Source organism: Oncorhynchus nerka, linkage group LG15, assembly GCF_034236695.1.
Source record: "Oncorhynchus nerka isolate Pitt River linkage group LG15, Oner_Uvic_2.0, whole genome shotgun sequence".
Taxonomy (NCBI): domain Eukaryota; kingdom Metazoa; phylum Chordata; class Actinopteri; order Salmoniformes; family Salmonidae; genus Oncorhynchus; species Oncorhynchus nerka.
Window position 1 is genome coordinate 37073000 of NC_088410.1, and position 16682 is coordinate 37089681.

The 16682-nt window shown below is 44.9% G+C and overlaps 1 protein-coding gene across 4 annotated transcripts; it reads left to right on the forward strand.

Moving 5' to 3' along the window:
- The first annotated feature begins 1140 nt into the window (after nucleotides 1-1140).
- On the forward strand, nucleotides 1141-14714 carry LOC115142605 (ras GTPase-activating protein nGAP-like). Of its 4 annotated transcripts, none has more exons than XM_029682186.2 (18): nucleotides 1141-2321; nucleotides 3346-3485; nucleotides 3722-3800; nucleotides 5466-5533; nucleotides 5720-5805; nucleotides 5894-6026; nucleotides 6185-6283; nucleotides 7001-7669; nucleotides 7785-7929; nucleotides 8079-8223; nucleotides 8386-8622; nucleotides 8889-9090; nucleotides 11201-11292; nucleotides 11414-11732; nucleotides 11926-12036; nucleotides 12176-12366; nucleotides 12493-12577; nucleotides 12715-14714. In XM_029682186.2, exons 1-18 carry the CDS (start codon nucleotides 1697-1699, stop codon nucleotides 12829-12831), a joined length of 3543 nt encoding a protein of 1180 aa, XP_029538046.1. In that variant the 5' UTR covers nucleotides 1141-1696; the 3' UTR covers nucleotides 12832-14714. The 4 variants fall into 4 exon arrangements, with proteins under 4 accessions (XP_029538046.1, XP_029538047.1, XP_029538048.1 ...); XM_029682187.2 differs by having other exon boundaries at nucleotides 5897-6026; XM_029682188.2 differs by lacking the exons at nucleotides 1141-2321; nucleotides 3346-3485; nucleotides 3722-3800 and adding an exon at nucleotides 3819-4491.
- Nucleotides 14715-16682: the final 1968 nt, after the last annotated feature.

Genomic DNA, 16682 nt, shown 5'->3' on the forward strand with positions numbered 1-16682 from the left:
GGACCATAGTGGCTGAAGGCAGCCTCACCACACGTTTTGGTTCTCACCATTGGAACAACTAAAAGACCCGTGCCAGAGGATCTGAGGGACCGACCGGGCACATACAGTATCTTAAATGATTATCAGACATGTACTCAGGTGCAGGGCCACGTAGTGCTTTTAAAATCAATTATAAAACTACAGGCAACCAACGCAACAGTTCAGTTGTATTGGTGTAATAGTGCCCTCCAGTGTTTCTGAGTAAAGGTTTAGATAAATGATGGTTGTTGTGATGGGGCTTTGACAAAGCTATTGGAAGTTGCTAGTATGTCTTCTAAGTCAGTTTTAGGTTGCATAAGGAGACATTCCAAAGGAGGCTCCACAACTCAAAGGAGAGTACTTTGAAAATGGTTCTCTGGTCTGGCACTGATCAGAGAGAACTGTATTGTGGAAACCTGTTTTCACCTATTCAATGGTGTTGGATCAGATTTCTTGGCTGTCGGTCCAATTCAAACTCACAATCACAATGTCATGAAACACACATTGACCAGTGTGTGAGATTGAAGTATTTAACAGGTGCATGTGTCACAACTGTGCAGCATCAACACAGGAAGTGGTTTAGAGTCTTTCAAACCTGTTTGGCTGGCAGGAAGTGTCGCTGGTTTAGACAGGAAACTGAGCCCAACAGCCACTGAACACAAACAACCACATGTATCTGTGTCAGACGACCCACAGATGGTGATGATGTTCTATTAAATGCCATTCAATAAATATTCTACATCTTCTTGACGTTAATGGTTGAATTTCAGGTTTGATCGGAATAGTTGATAGAACTGGTGAATGTGACAGGCCCCTAGACAGAGTTGTAAAATGGATGTCTCAGCTTCCCATTGTTATGATAGGATCAGATCAGATGTCTCAATCAGTGTTTTAAATTTTAAAAAGAGAGAAAGGTGTGAAGAAATATGAGCCATCTGTGTAAAAAGAAGGTACAGATGCAAACAATTAATATCTAGGCTAAATGAACAGAATCAGAACCAAGCATGTATTTACAGTTCATATACATGAAAGAGTTGGCAAGTGGGTAGGACATTTGAAAACTCTCTCTGTTCCTCTCTGGTGCTTTCAAATTGATCGGGGGAACTGACACACTTCCTGTGAGGTGGAGGACAACTACACAGACTAAACCTCCGTTTTAGTTACCTAAACCATACACGTGAAGAGATCCTGAGGATTTTAAGAGGAGATGTCTTTCTAGCTGCGGAGGAATTTAACAATGCTCTGTTCAAGACAAGGGGCCATTACAGAGAGGGTGGGAGGATTTGAGGTCAAGTGAAAAGAGAACTCTTTGATAGGATGACAAGGGAAAGAATGAGAGAGGTGAGAGAGCAGAGAGGCCAGTCAGAATACTCAAATACATGAAGAAGAAAAACAAAAAAGGTAGTGACACTCTGAAAGGAAGCAACCGCAGAGTGTGGGAGGTTGAGGGCGTGAAGACTCACAGCAAAGGAACTACACACGATGCAGTCAGACAGATGTTGCCAGATGACATTTTGGAACACAGAAATCAAAAAAAGAATCAAGAAAGAAAACACTTAGTCATCCTAAGTGATTACATTTTGATGAGACTTTAAGTAGGGAGGTAAGGACGACTTATTCCATTCTTGAAAACAGTGAGAGGAGCAAGCAACAAAAAAAGATAGCCACAAATACCAAGATGAAAATGGGCACAAACCAGGAGGCTGAATCTGAGCCAGAAGATAAACAGATTGCAGAGGAGACGGGCCCCACAGAGGAGGAGAAGGAGACACCTGCTGAGCATCCTCAAGACGCCCCTCCTCCTGAGGACGTCGACCCTCTCAACACCTACAAGTGGCACACTGGAGCCAAGGCAGCAACCCTCGACGGGACGAGAGGAGAGGGTGGAGAGACAGCATCAACAACAATAGAGAAGATGGAGAAGACCTCCACCACCAAATGGAGTAATAAGATGCAGAACTGGCGGAAAGCCCTGAGCGAGGACCCCGGGGACAAAGCCTCAACCGCTGGACGAGGAGGGGAGACCCCCAGGCTGGAGAAGAACCCTGCCTGCAGGAAGAACCCCTTCCGAAGGGCCCAGTCTGAGCCTCCAGGGTCGCTGTTCACTACCCAGTCCCCCTCCTCTTCAGCCCAGGCAACATCGGGACCGGGGGAAAGCGCAGAGGAATCGGAATCATCCCCCACGGACACGCCACAGAAAGGGGGCGGAGGGGCACTGTTCAGGAAGTACATACGCACCGTCTCCCAGAAGCTGAAGAGGCCCCGGTTGCTGAGCAGAAACAGCACCTCAACCCTCCTACAAGGTGAAGGCGCAGAATGCACACCACACCATTGCCTTGTTATCTGAATGCACACCTAGCACCACACATGACAGTACCATGCTCTTTCTTCTGGTTTTTAAGACGTCCAATATCACTGTGTGTGAACCATTTTGAGTACAGTTTTAAATTCTCGGTTTGAATTTGTATAGTTTAGTTAGTCTCCCCATTTTAGTCTAGTTTAGATTTTCAGTCATTTTACTTCAGTGAAATGCTGACATCTTGTGTTGGATACATGGCATTTAGTCTGTGTCTAAGAACCCATGATGAAGGTAGACATGGTTAGTAAGCATTTTACACTTTAAAGAAGTGAGTTTGCATAAAACCAAAAGCATTATAAATCAACCATACAGTCAGAGACCATTTTGAGTGGACTTCTCAGTCGGTCTATTCACCCAGGAGACGAGAATACACCTGAAGGTACAGAAATTGATTTTTTTTTTTAAGTACAGTATGTGATGTGATTTAGGAGAAGTTAATACAGCCATACTTAGAATAGAAAACAAACTGACACAGGATGTGTGAGAGTTGTGGTTCATCATAGATGGAGAGCGAGGAGGGGGCGGAGAAGATAGCGTCAAAACTAACTAGAAATGGGAGTGGCCATGTGCACCGTGTCAGATAACGACATCATGCCACAATTAGTCAGAATGTAAAACATCCAAGCCCCAGCGTGTGCACTCAATTATCCCCCAGAACGACCATTGCTGGTTTCCTCAGATTATATTGTAATCAGGAAAATTCAGAGAGCTCCACTTGTGCCAATGTCAGACACAGAAATAGAGTTAAAATAACTGTGTCCAATCAGAAGCATGACTAGGGACATCAAAATGAGTCAAATTAGTGGCATCTATTGTAGACCATGTCACGCAACTGTAGTTAGTTGTGTCACACAGACAGTTCCAATTTAAAGGCCAGGATTTCAAGCGACTATTGGAGTGATTTGGTCCATCCCATTTTGCACTGATCTACTGTGCTGTTGTCATGGTGTGTGTGTTTGTGTGTATAGATGCGGGTGGGAGCGGGCCTGCAGCTGCGTCCCAAGAGCTAGCCAGGCTGTCATGGGCCCCTCCCCAGGACGTCCCCGTTTGGGACATCAACAACTGTGTCCTGGAGGACGGACAGATCCTCATCACCCCGGAGGAAGAGGTACACGACACAGACCGCTCACATCACCAACACTGAACATTTCACCACACTGAACACTGCACTTCTATTAAACAACATGGAGTCAACACCTTGAAGCATTGCACTTAACAGTTAGTACTATTACTGGGAGCACTGCACTCTCAATGGAAACTCACACTTGACTGTGTGAAGTTGACAGTCATGGCTTCTCTCTGGGTTATTACGTGAGTGTGCATCTCTTCTACTCCCTCTCTCAGCCAGTGATGTGGACCCGGAACCGAGTCAGCAGCTGCCTGTCAAACCTCAGCATGCAGAACCTGGCAGATGTCAACATGGGTTAGTACGCCAATACCGCCACATGGCTTTAGACAAGAGGACTGTTTCATATGAATGGGGTTCCTGGAACTGTGATCAATACCTTGCTTTCTCTAATAGCTTTCCTAATGTCGTCATCAGAGACACAAAGGAGATACAACAGTGAAGTCCACTTTCTCATCAAAATGGCTGATCCGTAGAAATACAGACAGAGCGAGACTGAGTCAGGGATGTCTTTGCAAGGAGAACATCCAAATCGGCAGCATCACAAACCACTAGAGAGTCTAGCAGAGTAGCGGTAGAGCAGGCACAGAGGAAATAGCTGACGTGATTATGCTTGCGAGTGGCTTTCAAATTGTTTCCTCAAAATTTGGGGGGTAGATACCATCGCATCTGTGTGTTCCAGAAGATCAGTCAGGGCTGGTTGAGAAGAAGCAGTGTTTGTAGCGTGGCTTCTCTCATTCATGTTACTTTTATTAGTATTAGCTTGTGGACTTAGTCCGGCTACAGAATATTAGATATTGATTCGTTCTATGTGATGCCTACATTGGCCTACATTGGCAAGGCCCATTTGGTGAAGAGAGGAGAACCATGAGTTGTGAAACAGTGTTCACTCTTACGTGTGATTAGGAGGGTTCGACAGATCTCTCTCTCTCTCTCTCTCTCTCAATGATGGGATTTAGACGCTGGATTGCATGTGGAGGCGCATTGGGTAAGCAAAGGATTCGATTCCAAGAATTGTATACGTTTATTTGTACGGTCACAATTGCTATTGATCCCTACAAGTCTTTTACTTGATTATGTCTACGAAGGAGAATATCAAAAGGTGAATTTTTAACGAACGCTCTGAAGAAAAGTGATGTACTGTGTGATGGCTTTAGTTACTGCCATAGGTATATTTATTATTTCCGCCAAAAAAGTGTTTCAATGGTTGTTTTATTGACATGGTGTGACATGATTTTCTGCTCTGCAGTGGTATTCAGGGTTTTAGTAGTCTCTAAACCAAGCAAATCAATGTCTGAAATGAAGGCTGCACTTGCAAGGTTCCTGCCCTGTCTAGGCCACTAGACAAAAGTAATATCCGGTGTGACTGTCTGAACACTTATCAAAGGTTGACTCATTTTGAACACTGAGCCTAGTCATCCCTCAACCGTCTTACGTTAGACATTTCTTACTGTTGGAGAGACTTAAGCTAAAGTGGTGAACAATAACATTTCAAAGCCGGCATACTAATGTTCAGTTATACAGAACATGTACCGTTCTAGATTAGTTAGTCAAACTCAGTCTGAATACTCTTCAGCCTTGCAGCCTCGTCGATTTGAGCAGTTATTTGTTCGGTCTTCAGAGGAAATGCAGAAAGGGGGAAATGATTACACTTCCCCTGGTGGTTTCAGAGGACCGCAATTGAGTTTTTGGGGGAGATTAGATCAACCACTTGTTGTCTCTCCCCAATGGTTCCCAGATAAACAGGAAAATGTACACATGTACATATGTAAGACATGAGTGATGTGTAACGAGATATACAGTATATTTATGTTTATTTGGTGCAACAATAAGAGGCAACCCACAATGCCCACTTCACGCCTGAGACGCTCTGATAAAAGGTTGCCATTTTTTGAGGGCGGGATCATGTCAAGCCAAAAACTGTGTTTACATGCTAACTGTGTGCATCTCTTGGACCTGCAGAATGCAGCCCCGACCACATGGCCCCCACTGGAGGCCCCAGACTGAAGAGCCAAGATGGAGGAGTGAGGGTGAGCACTGCATACTCCACAGATAAAACACTGTTATTACATGATTCATGACAGCTCTGGATTTCCTGAGGATTCTGTATGACTCAGGGCCTGCTAATCAGTATGCCCCTGGGGATGAATTGAACTTCATCTACCCATCTCTCCCTCCCCCTCTTTAATTGTCTTCTTCCTGCCCTCTGTCTCAAGGGGCTGATCAAGCGGCGTTTCTATGGTGGAGCCATGCGAAAGAGCAATACCCAGTTAAACACCGTTGGGTTGAACAAAGGGAGCAGGTATGTGGTCAGTCTCATAGTGCTCTTGGTGTGTAAGGCAGGCTGTTCCTCCTTGACTCCTCTCGTCTCCTCCTCCCTGTCTGTTCAGCAGGCTCCATGGCTCACGGGAGTCCGTGTCCATCCCAGTCAGCGCTGCAGGAAACCTGGATCTGAGCGCAGACACCAGTACGGTCATCAGGCCTGTACACAGCTCCATCCTGGGGGAGAAGTACTGTTTTGAGGTAGGGCTGACCTTTGACCTGTAACTTCTATACCCGTCCCATGTCTTAAAGTGATTTGACCAGGTTCATGTTAAATACTGCCCAATAACATCTTTGCCTCACTCTGTCCTGTCATGTATTGACTGATGGCATTTTCCACCTTCACATTGACATCCTAGGTGATAAACTCAGAGACCAACCACTGTTTTGGGTGCACCTCAGCTGCTGAGCGAGACCGCTGGATAGAGGACCTGAGACGGGCTGCTCAGCCCAATAAGGTAAAGAAACTATTTAAAAACATTCATCTTCCATCTTCTACCAATTAAAGGAAAAGTTCTTTTTTACAACCAAATCACAAAAAAAAACACAAAGAAATGTAAATGGCATGTTATTTCACTTGTTTTTGTGAAACTTATCCCAAACAGCAAATCATTTCCTCATCCTTGTTGTATGTTATGGGGGCCCGAAGAAAAAAAACAAAGGCTCCAAAAACACCCAAATATGTCCTTTTAGAAACAGCAAATATCTCAGGGTAGTGATGCAGGTCTTTAAATGAATATACATGAAATTACGCCACTCCAAAGTTGATCCACAACGTTATATTCCCTTTTGTGTGACTCAAGTGGTCTCACCTATCCAGCTGTTCCATTCTTCATGTAGCCTGCTTCTACAGGTAACTGCCATCACGAGCCACCAGAACAGCTTCAATGCGCCTTGGCATAGATTCTACAAGTGTCTGGAACTTCCTATGTGGAAGCACCCCATGCCTTCAATATACAGTACTTTGTATCCCTTATAAGTGTTTTTATTTTGGCAGTTACTTATAGAATGGAGAGGAACCACTGGAGTCACAACAAAATTGAATATTATTATAAAAAATAAAATAATTGTACAAAAGAAAGTATCCTTCAATGTATGCCATATTGCCATGATATCATAGGAATCCATATTGTATACTCACTGATTGATGTTCTAACATGTTCTGTCTCCGTTAGGACAACTGTGAGCGGACAGAGAACTCCCTCAGTCTGTGGGTGAACGAGGCTAAGGACTTGCTCCCCAAGAGGCGATACTACTGCGAGCTGCACCTGGACGGCACCCTGTTTGCCCGCACCAGCAGCCGAGCCGTGGGCAAGTCTTCCCATCACTCCAGTTTAGCTGGTGATGGGTCCTCTGGTGGGGTGCTTGGGGGCAGCGGAGGTGTGGTCGGAGGCTGCCAGCTGTTCTGGGGAGAGTTTTTTGAGCTGGACAACTTGCCGTCGGTCTCCCAGATCACCCTGCACCTCTTCCGTGACGAGGAACCCAAGAAGAAGCGTCACTCCCGGGATGAGTCCACCCTGCATCCCCTTGGCAGTGTGGCCATATCCCTGGCCGACATCCGTGGAAGGGCCTTCCAGGAGAAGTGGCACCCAATCATTCCCTACAAGGCGTCTGGTGCCGGCGGGACGAAGGAGCAACTGGGGCCCCAAGCGTCGCTCCGTGTCAAGGCCCGCTTTCAAAACCTGCAGGTGCTGCCCATCGAGAAGTATAAGGAGTTTGCAGAGTTTGTGACAGTGGACTATGTGGGCATGTGTAGGAACCTGCAGCCACTGCTGTCTGTCAGGGAGAAGGAGGAACTAGCCGGGGCACTGGTCCACGTCTTGCAAAGCATTGGCAAGGCAAAGGTAAGAAAACAAAAGTGTGACCACTGCATCATGATAAGCATTTAAAGTAGACCTTTACAATAGTCAGCTAGTCATAACTTGCTAAAAGCACTTATTCTGTGTGTTTTTGTTCCAGGAGTTCCTTATCGAGTTGGGTAGTGCAGAGGTGGAGCGCCTTGGGGAGAAAGAGGCATTGATCTTCAGGGAGAACACACTAGCCACCAAGGCCATTGATGAGTACATGAAGCTGGTGGGGCAGAAGTACCTCATCGACACCCTGGGTAAGAAATATGTGGTTGAGATTAGCTTTTAAGCTTTTGGAAATAAAATGTTTCCCCCGGGGTAACAGTGGATCTGTTTTAACACTTTCTTAGACCTTCCTTTTAGAAAACTGTTGCCATGCAAAACTGTGCCCTTGCTCTTCTTACAGGGGACTTCATCACTCGACTGTATGCCTCAGTAGAGAGCTGTGAAGTGGACCCTCTCAAATGCCCCGCCTCTGAGCTGTCAAACAACCAGCGTCACCTGAAGGAGAGGTGTGAGGACGCAGTGCAGAAAATCACTGAGATGCACGGGTGAGGGACAAAGAGACCTGATGGGAAACGATATATAAAGACAGAACATGGGGGGGAGCAGTCTTAGCTAGAAGAATGCTATCAAATGAGCGCCGATTCATATTCATTCACAGAAAATCCAAGGCTGTAAGTGACCGCTCTCGCCACCGTTTCCCCTCGCAGGTCTTTCCCTGAAGAGCTGAACAGGATCTTCTCCAGCTGGGTGGAGCTGTGCGAGGAGCAGGGACGACCTGAAATCGGCCAGCGCCTCATCTCTGCCTCGCTATTCCTCCGTTTCCTGTGTCCCGCCATCCTCAGCCCCTCCCTGTTTGGTCTGACACAGCCCTACCCAGAGCCGGCCACCCTGCGCACCCTCACCTTCACCGCCAAGGTCATCCAGAACCTGGCCAACTTCACCCTGTGAGTGTGTGGGGCTTCACCGCTGTCTGCACCCCATCATACTTCATCTATGTAGCCATGGAAACCAACATTAGACATAAGCTACTAGATACATTCCCTAATATACCGCCAAAACATCTGACACAATGATGGAAATAATATACTTGACAATCATTCAATTCTTCAAACTATGTGGTCCAAGTCAAGAATAAACATCTCTCCATATTCCCAAACCAGACGTTCCCTCCTTCAACACTAACCCATTCCCCATTCTCTTCCATTAACAGGTTTGGGGAGAAGGAGGAGTACATGCTGTTCATGAATGACTTCCTGCAGCAGCACTGGGAGAAGATGAGGTGCTTCCTTCAGACAGTGTCCAGCCCAGACATAGAGATCCCAATGACATCCTTCGATGGCTATGTTGACTTGCCTCTGCGTCTGGCTGTCCTACACAGCCTGCTGGTCGACATAATTTCCCCAATGAAGCAGGTAGGCATAAATCAACTGAATCAAAGGCAAGGATCATGACATTCCTGTATTTCTATATTCTTGCTACCAGTCACTTTTCAGCCCTGTTTACATGTACACTATCGTTCAAAAGTTTGGGGTCACTAGAAATGTCCTTGTTTTTGAAAGAAAAGCAAATTTTTTGTCCATTAAAATAACATCAAATTGATCAGAAATACAGTGTCGACATTGTTGATGTTGTAAATGACTATTGTCTAAAACTGGCCTTCTTTAGACTAGTTGAGTATGTGGAGCGTCAGCATTTGTGGGTTCGATTATAGGCTCAAAATGGTATATTCTTGTTCTGAGAAATGAAGGCTATTTCATGCGAGAAATTGCCAAGAAACTGAAGATTGGAGTAGTACACAGCGTTGTATGCATTCACAGAACAGTGCAAACTGGCTCTAAACAGAATAGAAATAGGAGTGGGAGGCTCCGGTGCACAACTGAGCAAGAGGACAAGTACATTAGAGTGTCTAGTTTGAGAAACAGGCGCCTCACAAGTCCTCAACTGGAAGCTTCATTAAATAGTACCCGCAAAACAGTCTCAACATCAACAGTGAAGAGGCGACTCCGCGATGCTGGCCTTCTTGGCAGAGTTCCTCTGTCCAGTGTCTGTGTTCTTTTGCCCATCTTAATATTTTATTTTTATTGGCCAGTCTGAGATATAGCTTTTTCTTTGCAACTCTGCCTAGAAGGCCAGCATCCCGGAGTTGCCTCTTCACTGTTGACGTTGAGACTTGTGTTTTGTGGGTACTATTTAGTGAAGCTGCCAGTTGAGGACTTGTGAGGTGCCTGTTTCTCAAACTAGACACTCTAATGTACTTGTCCTCTTGCTCAGTTGTGCACCGGGGCCTCCCACTCTTTCTATTCTGGTTAGTGCCAGTTTGAGACAGCCTTTAGGGAGGAGGTTAGAGACCAACCTGGCTGTGTGGTGCCAGGACAACAACCTCTTCCTCAACGTGATCAAGACAAAGGAGCTGATTCGCATGGGGCTGTAGTGGAGCGGGTTGTGAGCTTCAAGTTCCTTGTAGTCTAGATCACAAAAAAACTATCATGTTCCAAACACACCAAGACAGTTGTGAAGAGGGCAACGCCTATTCCCCCTCAGGAGACTGAACATACTTAGCATGGGTCGTCAGATCCTCAAAGACTTCTACAGCTGCACCATCAAGAGCATCCTGGTTGCATCACCGCTTAGTATGGTAACTGCTCGGCATCTGACTGTAGCACCTTGCAGAGGGTAGAGCATACAGCCCAGTACATCACTGGGGCCAAGCTTCCTGCTATCCAGGACCTCGATAACAGACAGTGTCAGAGGAAGGCCCTAAAAATGGTCAAAGACTTCAGCCACCCAAGTCATAGACTATTCTCTCTGCTACTGCAAGTCAACTCTAGGTCTAAAAGGCCCCATAACAGCTTCTACCACCAAGCCATAAGACTGCTAAACAGTTAATCAAATGGCTACTCAGACTATTTTCCTTTACCCATTTTATATGCTGCTGCTACACGCAGTTTATTATCAATGTATAGTCACTTTACCCCTACTTACATGTACATTACCTCAATTAACCTGTACACCCGCACATGGACTCGGTACCGGTACCTCCTGGATATAGCCACGTTATTGTTATTTTATTGTGTTCATTTTAATTTGTATCATCTTTGTAGCAAACATTTCCTTTTTTTTTTTTTACTCTGCATTGTTTGTTAATAAGGGCTAAGGGCTTGTAAGTAAGCATTTAATGATAAGGTCTACTCCACCTGTTGTATTTTTGGCGCATGTGACAAATACAGTTTGATTTGATATTGAATACTGCAGTGTTGGGTAGTGCTTGCAAATGAATCATTTCAATGTATTTTTGCATGTGACAAATAAAACTTCAAAACGAAGCGGAGCCCGCCCGTGGTAAGGTTAAGTGGGGCGGCAGGGTAACCTAGTGGTTAGAGCGTACAAATCTGTCGTTCTGCCCATTCTGCCTGTTGTTCTGCCATCATTGAAAATAAGAATTTGTTCTTAACTGACTTGCCTTGTTAAATAAAGGTCAAATAAAAAGTGGTAGCTAACATGCTGTTCATATCTCTTCCTCAGGACACCATAGACAAACTGCACCCTCTGCCTTCAATCCTGAACCAGATTACAGAATCTCTGGGCCCAGATGCTCTGCGGATTACTGTTAGCAGGTGAGGTTGGCGAGTGTACTTAAGCGTATTGCACATTTTTGTAGACCTGCTTGTGTGCATACACAGTTTCAATCTTCTTTATATCTCGCTTTATTGTCGTGATTTTTCTTTTTCACGACAGCCACATTGGTCAATCCAAGCCAACATATGTGCCCCCTAAAGACCTGGGTAAGTACAGCCCTCTGCACAACTCCCTGCAGCAGCTGCCTATGGATGTGAAGGGCAGCCCGCGGAAAGAAAGCTTTCAGAGGGGCAATCGAGACAGGAGGAGTGCCAGAGAGAGGAAGCCAGTATCCAGAACCCAGAGTGCACCGCACAGACCGCCGGCAGACCCTAAACAGCTACGGAGGAGGAGGAGCAGCACTGAAAATCTGCCACTGGAGGACCAAGAGGCAGAGCAGGAAGCCAACCCTCCACTTGATATTTCATCACCGCAGAACGTGAGTTTGGAAGTCTTGGTCATGTGGTTTCAATTGTCAACATTCAAACGTTCCATTTCATGTTGATGTTATCCTTATGGAAGTATATGGTTCATAGTCATCACCGAGCATTGCCATGTGGTTGTTCTGTTGAGAGTCCATGGGTGGGAGAAGTGATTGAATCTCATGAAAGCATCCCCTCTTCTTGTGTCAGAGCGTCGGTGTAAAGTCTCCTCCCGCCCCAGTGCCTTGGATCAAAGTGTCCCAGAGCAAGGAGCCATACGAGAGGAAGATCGAGAATGAAGAGATCAACCTACTGGACAGGGTGGGTTCATCTTCATGTTATTTATCATCCAGTAACGCTGGCTCGTTCCTCTTTTGCATTGATTACTTCAGCTCATCAAAGAAATACAGCAATGATGAAATGACTTGACCACCGTGATGTTGATTTGTGAATTAACCAGCATGCACAGGAGCTGTCGGAGCTCCGCCTGGGGGTGGAGCAGGTGACAGAGCGTGAGTTGGAAATGGCCAAGCGGCTGGAGGACTTCATTGTCCAAAGCCAAGATCAGAATGCAGTCTTGTTGGCTGAGGTTAACGAACTGCGTAATCTTCTGGCTGTCCGTGAGGAACAACTCGCCAGCGCCACTTTCAGGTGAGACAGTGGAGTAAGAGGGACAGATCGAAAGGTCATAGCGTTTCATTCACAACCTTTCAAATGAATGAGAGTTTATTTGGTTTGAACATGAACTAAAATGCAATTGTTAAATCGGCGTCATAGGCTGGGGGTTATCGAGGAGGAGAGGGAGGAGGATGAGAGGAGGCTGAACGTCGCCGTGGCAGCAGCTGAACGAATGAACGTACTGGTAAGACTGGAGACATCTACCACAATCATTAAGATAAAGATGAGTGTTTAGGCTACATATTAATTTGTTTCTCTTAGCTGGTAACATGACTTGAAAAGCTAAACTAAATGGAGCCGTTTGTTGCTGTGTGTTCTCAGGAGGAGCAGTTTGCAGACCTGTTGAAGGACAGGCACCAGCTCAGTGGAGACTACACCGGTGACCAGAACAACACACAGTACCCTGGGATCGGGACAAATCATGTCAACAGCAACTGAAGTCAGACTGGCAGCACAGAGTTGTAATACAGACACATGAGTAGTTTAGTCCCCATAGCTTTCATGTTCTTCCAAATACAAAAACACCCAGAATTATGTCATTATGCCTGATGGTTGGCTTACTTTCAGAACTACAGTAAATGTATGCATGAATCTTAAACTGTGTCCAATTACAAAAACAGAAATGAATTAAAAGTCACAGGTATGCTAAGCCTGTTTAACATAGCACTTACTGTGTACACTGTACTTCAAATATTTGTGGAATATTAGTTGATTTGACAGAAACAGACGGATCTAATGTGAGTGTAGAAACATAAACATCAATAACAGCCTACGGTAAGAACAATTTCCCTCTCTGCAGTTTAACAAAATGAACGTAAGGATATCAAATCAAATGTATTTATAGAGCCCTTCGTACATCAGCTGATATCTCAAAGTGCTGTACAGAAACCCAGCCTAAAACCCCAAACAGCAAGCAATGCAGGTGTAGAAGCACAGTGGCTAGGAAAAACTCCCTAGAAAGGCCAAAACCTAGGAAGAAACCTAGAGAGGAACCAGGCTATGAGGGGTGGCCAGTCCTCTTCTGGCTGTCCCGAGTGGAGATAACAGAACATGGCCAAGATGTTCAAATGTTCATAAATGACCAGCATGGTCAAATAATAATAATCACAGGCAGAACAGTTGAAACTGGAGCAGCAGCACGGCCAAGTGGACTGGGGACAGCAAGGAGTCATCATGCCAGGCAGTCCTGAGGCATGGTCCTAGGGTTCAGGTCCTCCGAGAGAGAGAAAGAAAGAGAGAATTAGAGAGAGCATACTTAAATTCACACAGGACACCGGATAAGACAGGAGAAGTACTCCAGATATAACAAACTGACCCTAGCCCCCAGACACAAACTACTGCAGCATAAATACTGGAGGCTGAGACAGAAGGGGTCAGGAGACACTGTGGCCCCAGCCGATGATACCCCCGGACAGGGCCAAACAGGAAGGATATAACCCCACCCACTTTTCCAAAGCACAGCCCCCACACCACTAGAGGGATATCTTCAACCACCAACTTACCATCCTGAGACAAGGCCGAGTATAGCCCACAAAGGTCTCCGCCACGGCACAACCCAAGGGGGGGCGCCAACCCAGACAGGAAGATCACATCAGTGACTTAACCCACTCAAGTGACGCACCCCTCCTAGGGACGGCATGAAAGAGCACCAGTAAGCCAGTGACTCAGCCCCTGTAATAGGGTTAGAGGCAGAGAATCCCAATGGAAAGAGGGGAACCGGCCAGGCAGAGACAGATTTGGTCCTGCCGTGACCCATCTCTTCAGTGGGTCATATGATTGAGTGTAGTCTGGCCCAAGAGTGTGAAGGTGAACGGAAAGGCTCTGGAGCTACACTCAATCATATGACCCACTGAAGAGATGAGTCTTCAGTAAAGACTTAAAGGTTGAGACCGAGTTTGCGTCTCTCACATGGGTAGGCAGACCATTCCATAAAAATTGAGCTCTATAGGAGAAAGCCCTGCCTCCAGCTATTTGCTTAGAAATTCTAGGGACAATTAGGAGGCCTGCGTCTTGTGACCGTAGCGTACGTGTAGGTATATATGGCAAGACCAAATCAGAGAGATAGGTAGGAGCAAGCCCATGTAATGCTTTGTAGGTTAGCAGTAAAACCTTGAAATCAGCCCTTGCCTTGACAGGAAACCAGTGTAGGGAGGCTAGCACTGGAGTAATATGATACCACACCTTGATATGTAATTAAATACATAATCGTTGCCCTCTTTTGATACACCACTTCTCAGAATGTTGTCCATTTTCCATCCGTTTTGAATGCAGATTTACAATTTGTTAATTTAACAAATAAAATAAGCAATGTACCATTCAAAGTGTTTGTGTGAACTTGTGTTGTGTGTGACTATGTGTTCTACTTTGTAAGAATGACTAAATTACTATTGCTGAATAACAAAATAAACAATGTCCATGCAAGGAGTCAGAGAATAGTTTAATTGGTTTATTTGAGAGTATATACACACAGGTATACGCTGTATACCCACTTTTTAGTGGGCATTGTGTATACTCACTTCTTAATCCCCAGTTACGCATATCAAAGTAGCGTAGAGGACGGTTGGAATGGGTTGCCCAAAAACCATTTCAATTAAATGTTAAGGGGGAACATTAACAACAAGGCGGACACTAACAACAATCCTTTGGGCAAAAATGAAAGAACTGAGCAGACGCAAATGCCGTTATGTTTCCTGCAAGCATCCTAGCTAACTTTTTATCTACTGAAACACATAGTGTATTGCTGGCTAACATAGCTACTACTGTGTTACAGTGGGGGGGAGGGGGATCTAATTATGTAGCTAGCTAGGTAGGTAAACAACTACCGGTAGCCATATCTATGACTAAAAATAGAAGAGTTTTTACAAAATTGGAGCTCTTTGTATCTTGATTGTAAAACCTCTTTTAAGTTGTAGATATGGCTAGCTACTAAAAAGCAAGCTACAACATTACAACCAGCCACCTAAAATTAGGTTTAACAGCAAACATTAGCACGACTGGAGTTGGCTAGCTATTTAGCCTGGCACCTGCTAACATGTTATGCACCACGCTTCACATTTGTAACTTGTTAGCAAGCATGTGTAACATCAGCAACTGTAAATAATTTTACTAGCTAGCTATGTAACATTGATGAGGGTTGACAATGGTTATGACCATGGATGCATTTCAATCTCACAGAGTTATAGGCATGATGCAAGATAGGATTCCAAAGACATTTAAATAACAAGTATTGCATATCCCGCAAACTACCTAAGTTTACTAGCGAACAGTGAGCAGAAACTACACAACAATTTACTGTTGTAAATCTCAAAAACTATAGCTGGTTTTACATTAAAAATATTTGCCTAGTGGACATAGTTGTATGTAGATACTGTCTGCCTGCCTACCTACCTAGGCTCATTTGTACAGTCTGCTCACTGTGCAAAGGTTGAGGGTTATGCCATATTTCATTCTATTAGTCTAGATATTATTGTAAATGTAATCTTTGTGCCTGTGCACATGTATGCATGTTCAACTAGTCTACCCTAATGTTGATGTTATGCTGGCATGGTTTAACTGTTGTTCAAACTGTACAATATAGTATTTGTTTGTGTCTTACAGACATTACCATCTGGTGCCTGTGCTTCTTCCTGGAGTGGATTCTAGTTACAAAAACATAATTATTTGCCTGTGTGTGTGTGTGTCTGTGTGTGTGTGTAACTGTAGCTTAACTGTATCCAGTGAGCTGTTTCCGTCGAGGGATAAAACATTATTCTGGATTTCAAGCTAATGACTCATGAGGAGCTGAATAGCAGTTTGATCATGACAACCCTCCTTCCACAGCTTTACAAGTATTCCCTGAACTTATTGTATGTTTCTTTGGAATGGCAAGTTCTCACCATCATCTGCTGATCACCAGTTCTCTTAGCTACAGATTGTTGCACCAGATAATGTGATTTAACCAAATATTTTTGGTATCCATTACTGGGTGTTATAGGATAGATACTGTTTGGTGTAGCACAGAGAATTTTCAACCAACATTAGCGATGCCATCGTCGTCCTCGATTCGGGGAAAACAGGAGTCTCACAATGTCCATGTCCAGTTGCATAAAGTAAACCGACAATATGTGCGCCGACATCGTGTCTTTCAAGTCTTTTCATTCATTGATCGAGACAGGAATTTTGGGGTGGACAACCACCTGTCTCGATCAATGAGAGAAGACTTGAAATAGACTAAATGTCAGCAAAAATCTTTGGGTAAATCACATTATCTGGTGTAACAATCTGTAGCTACAGTTCTCTGCACTTGTGTG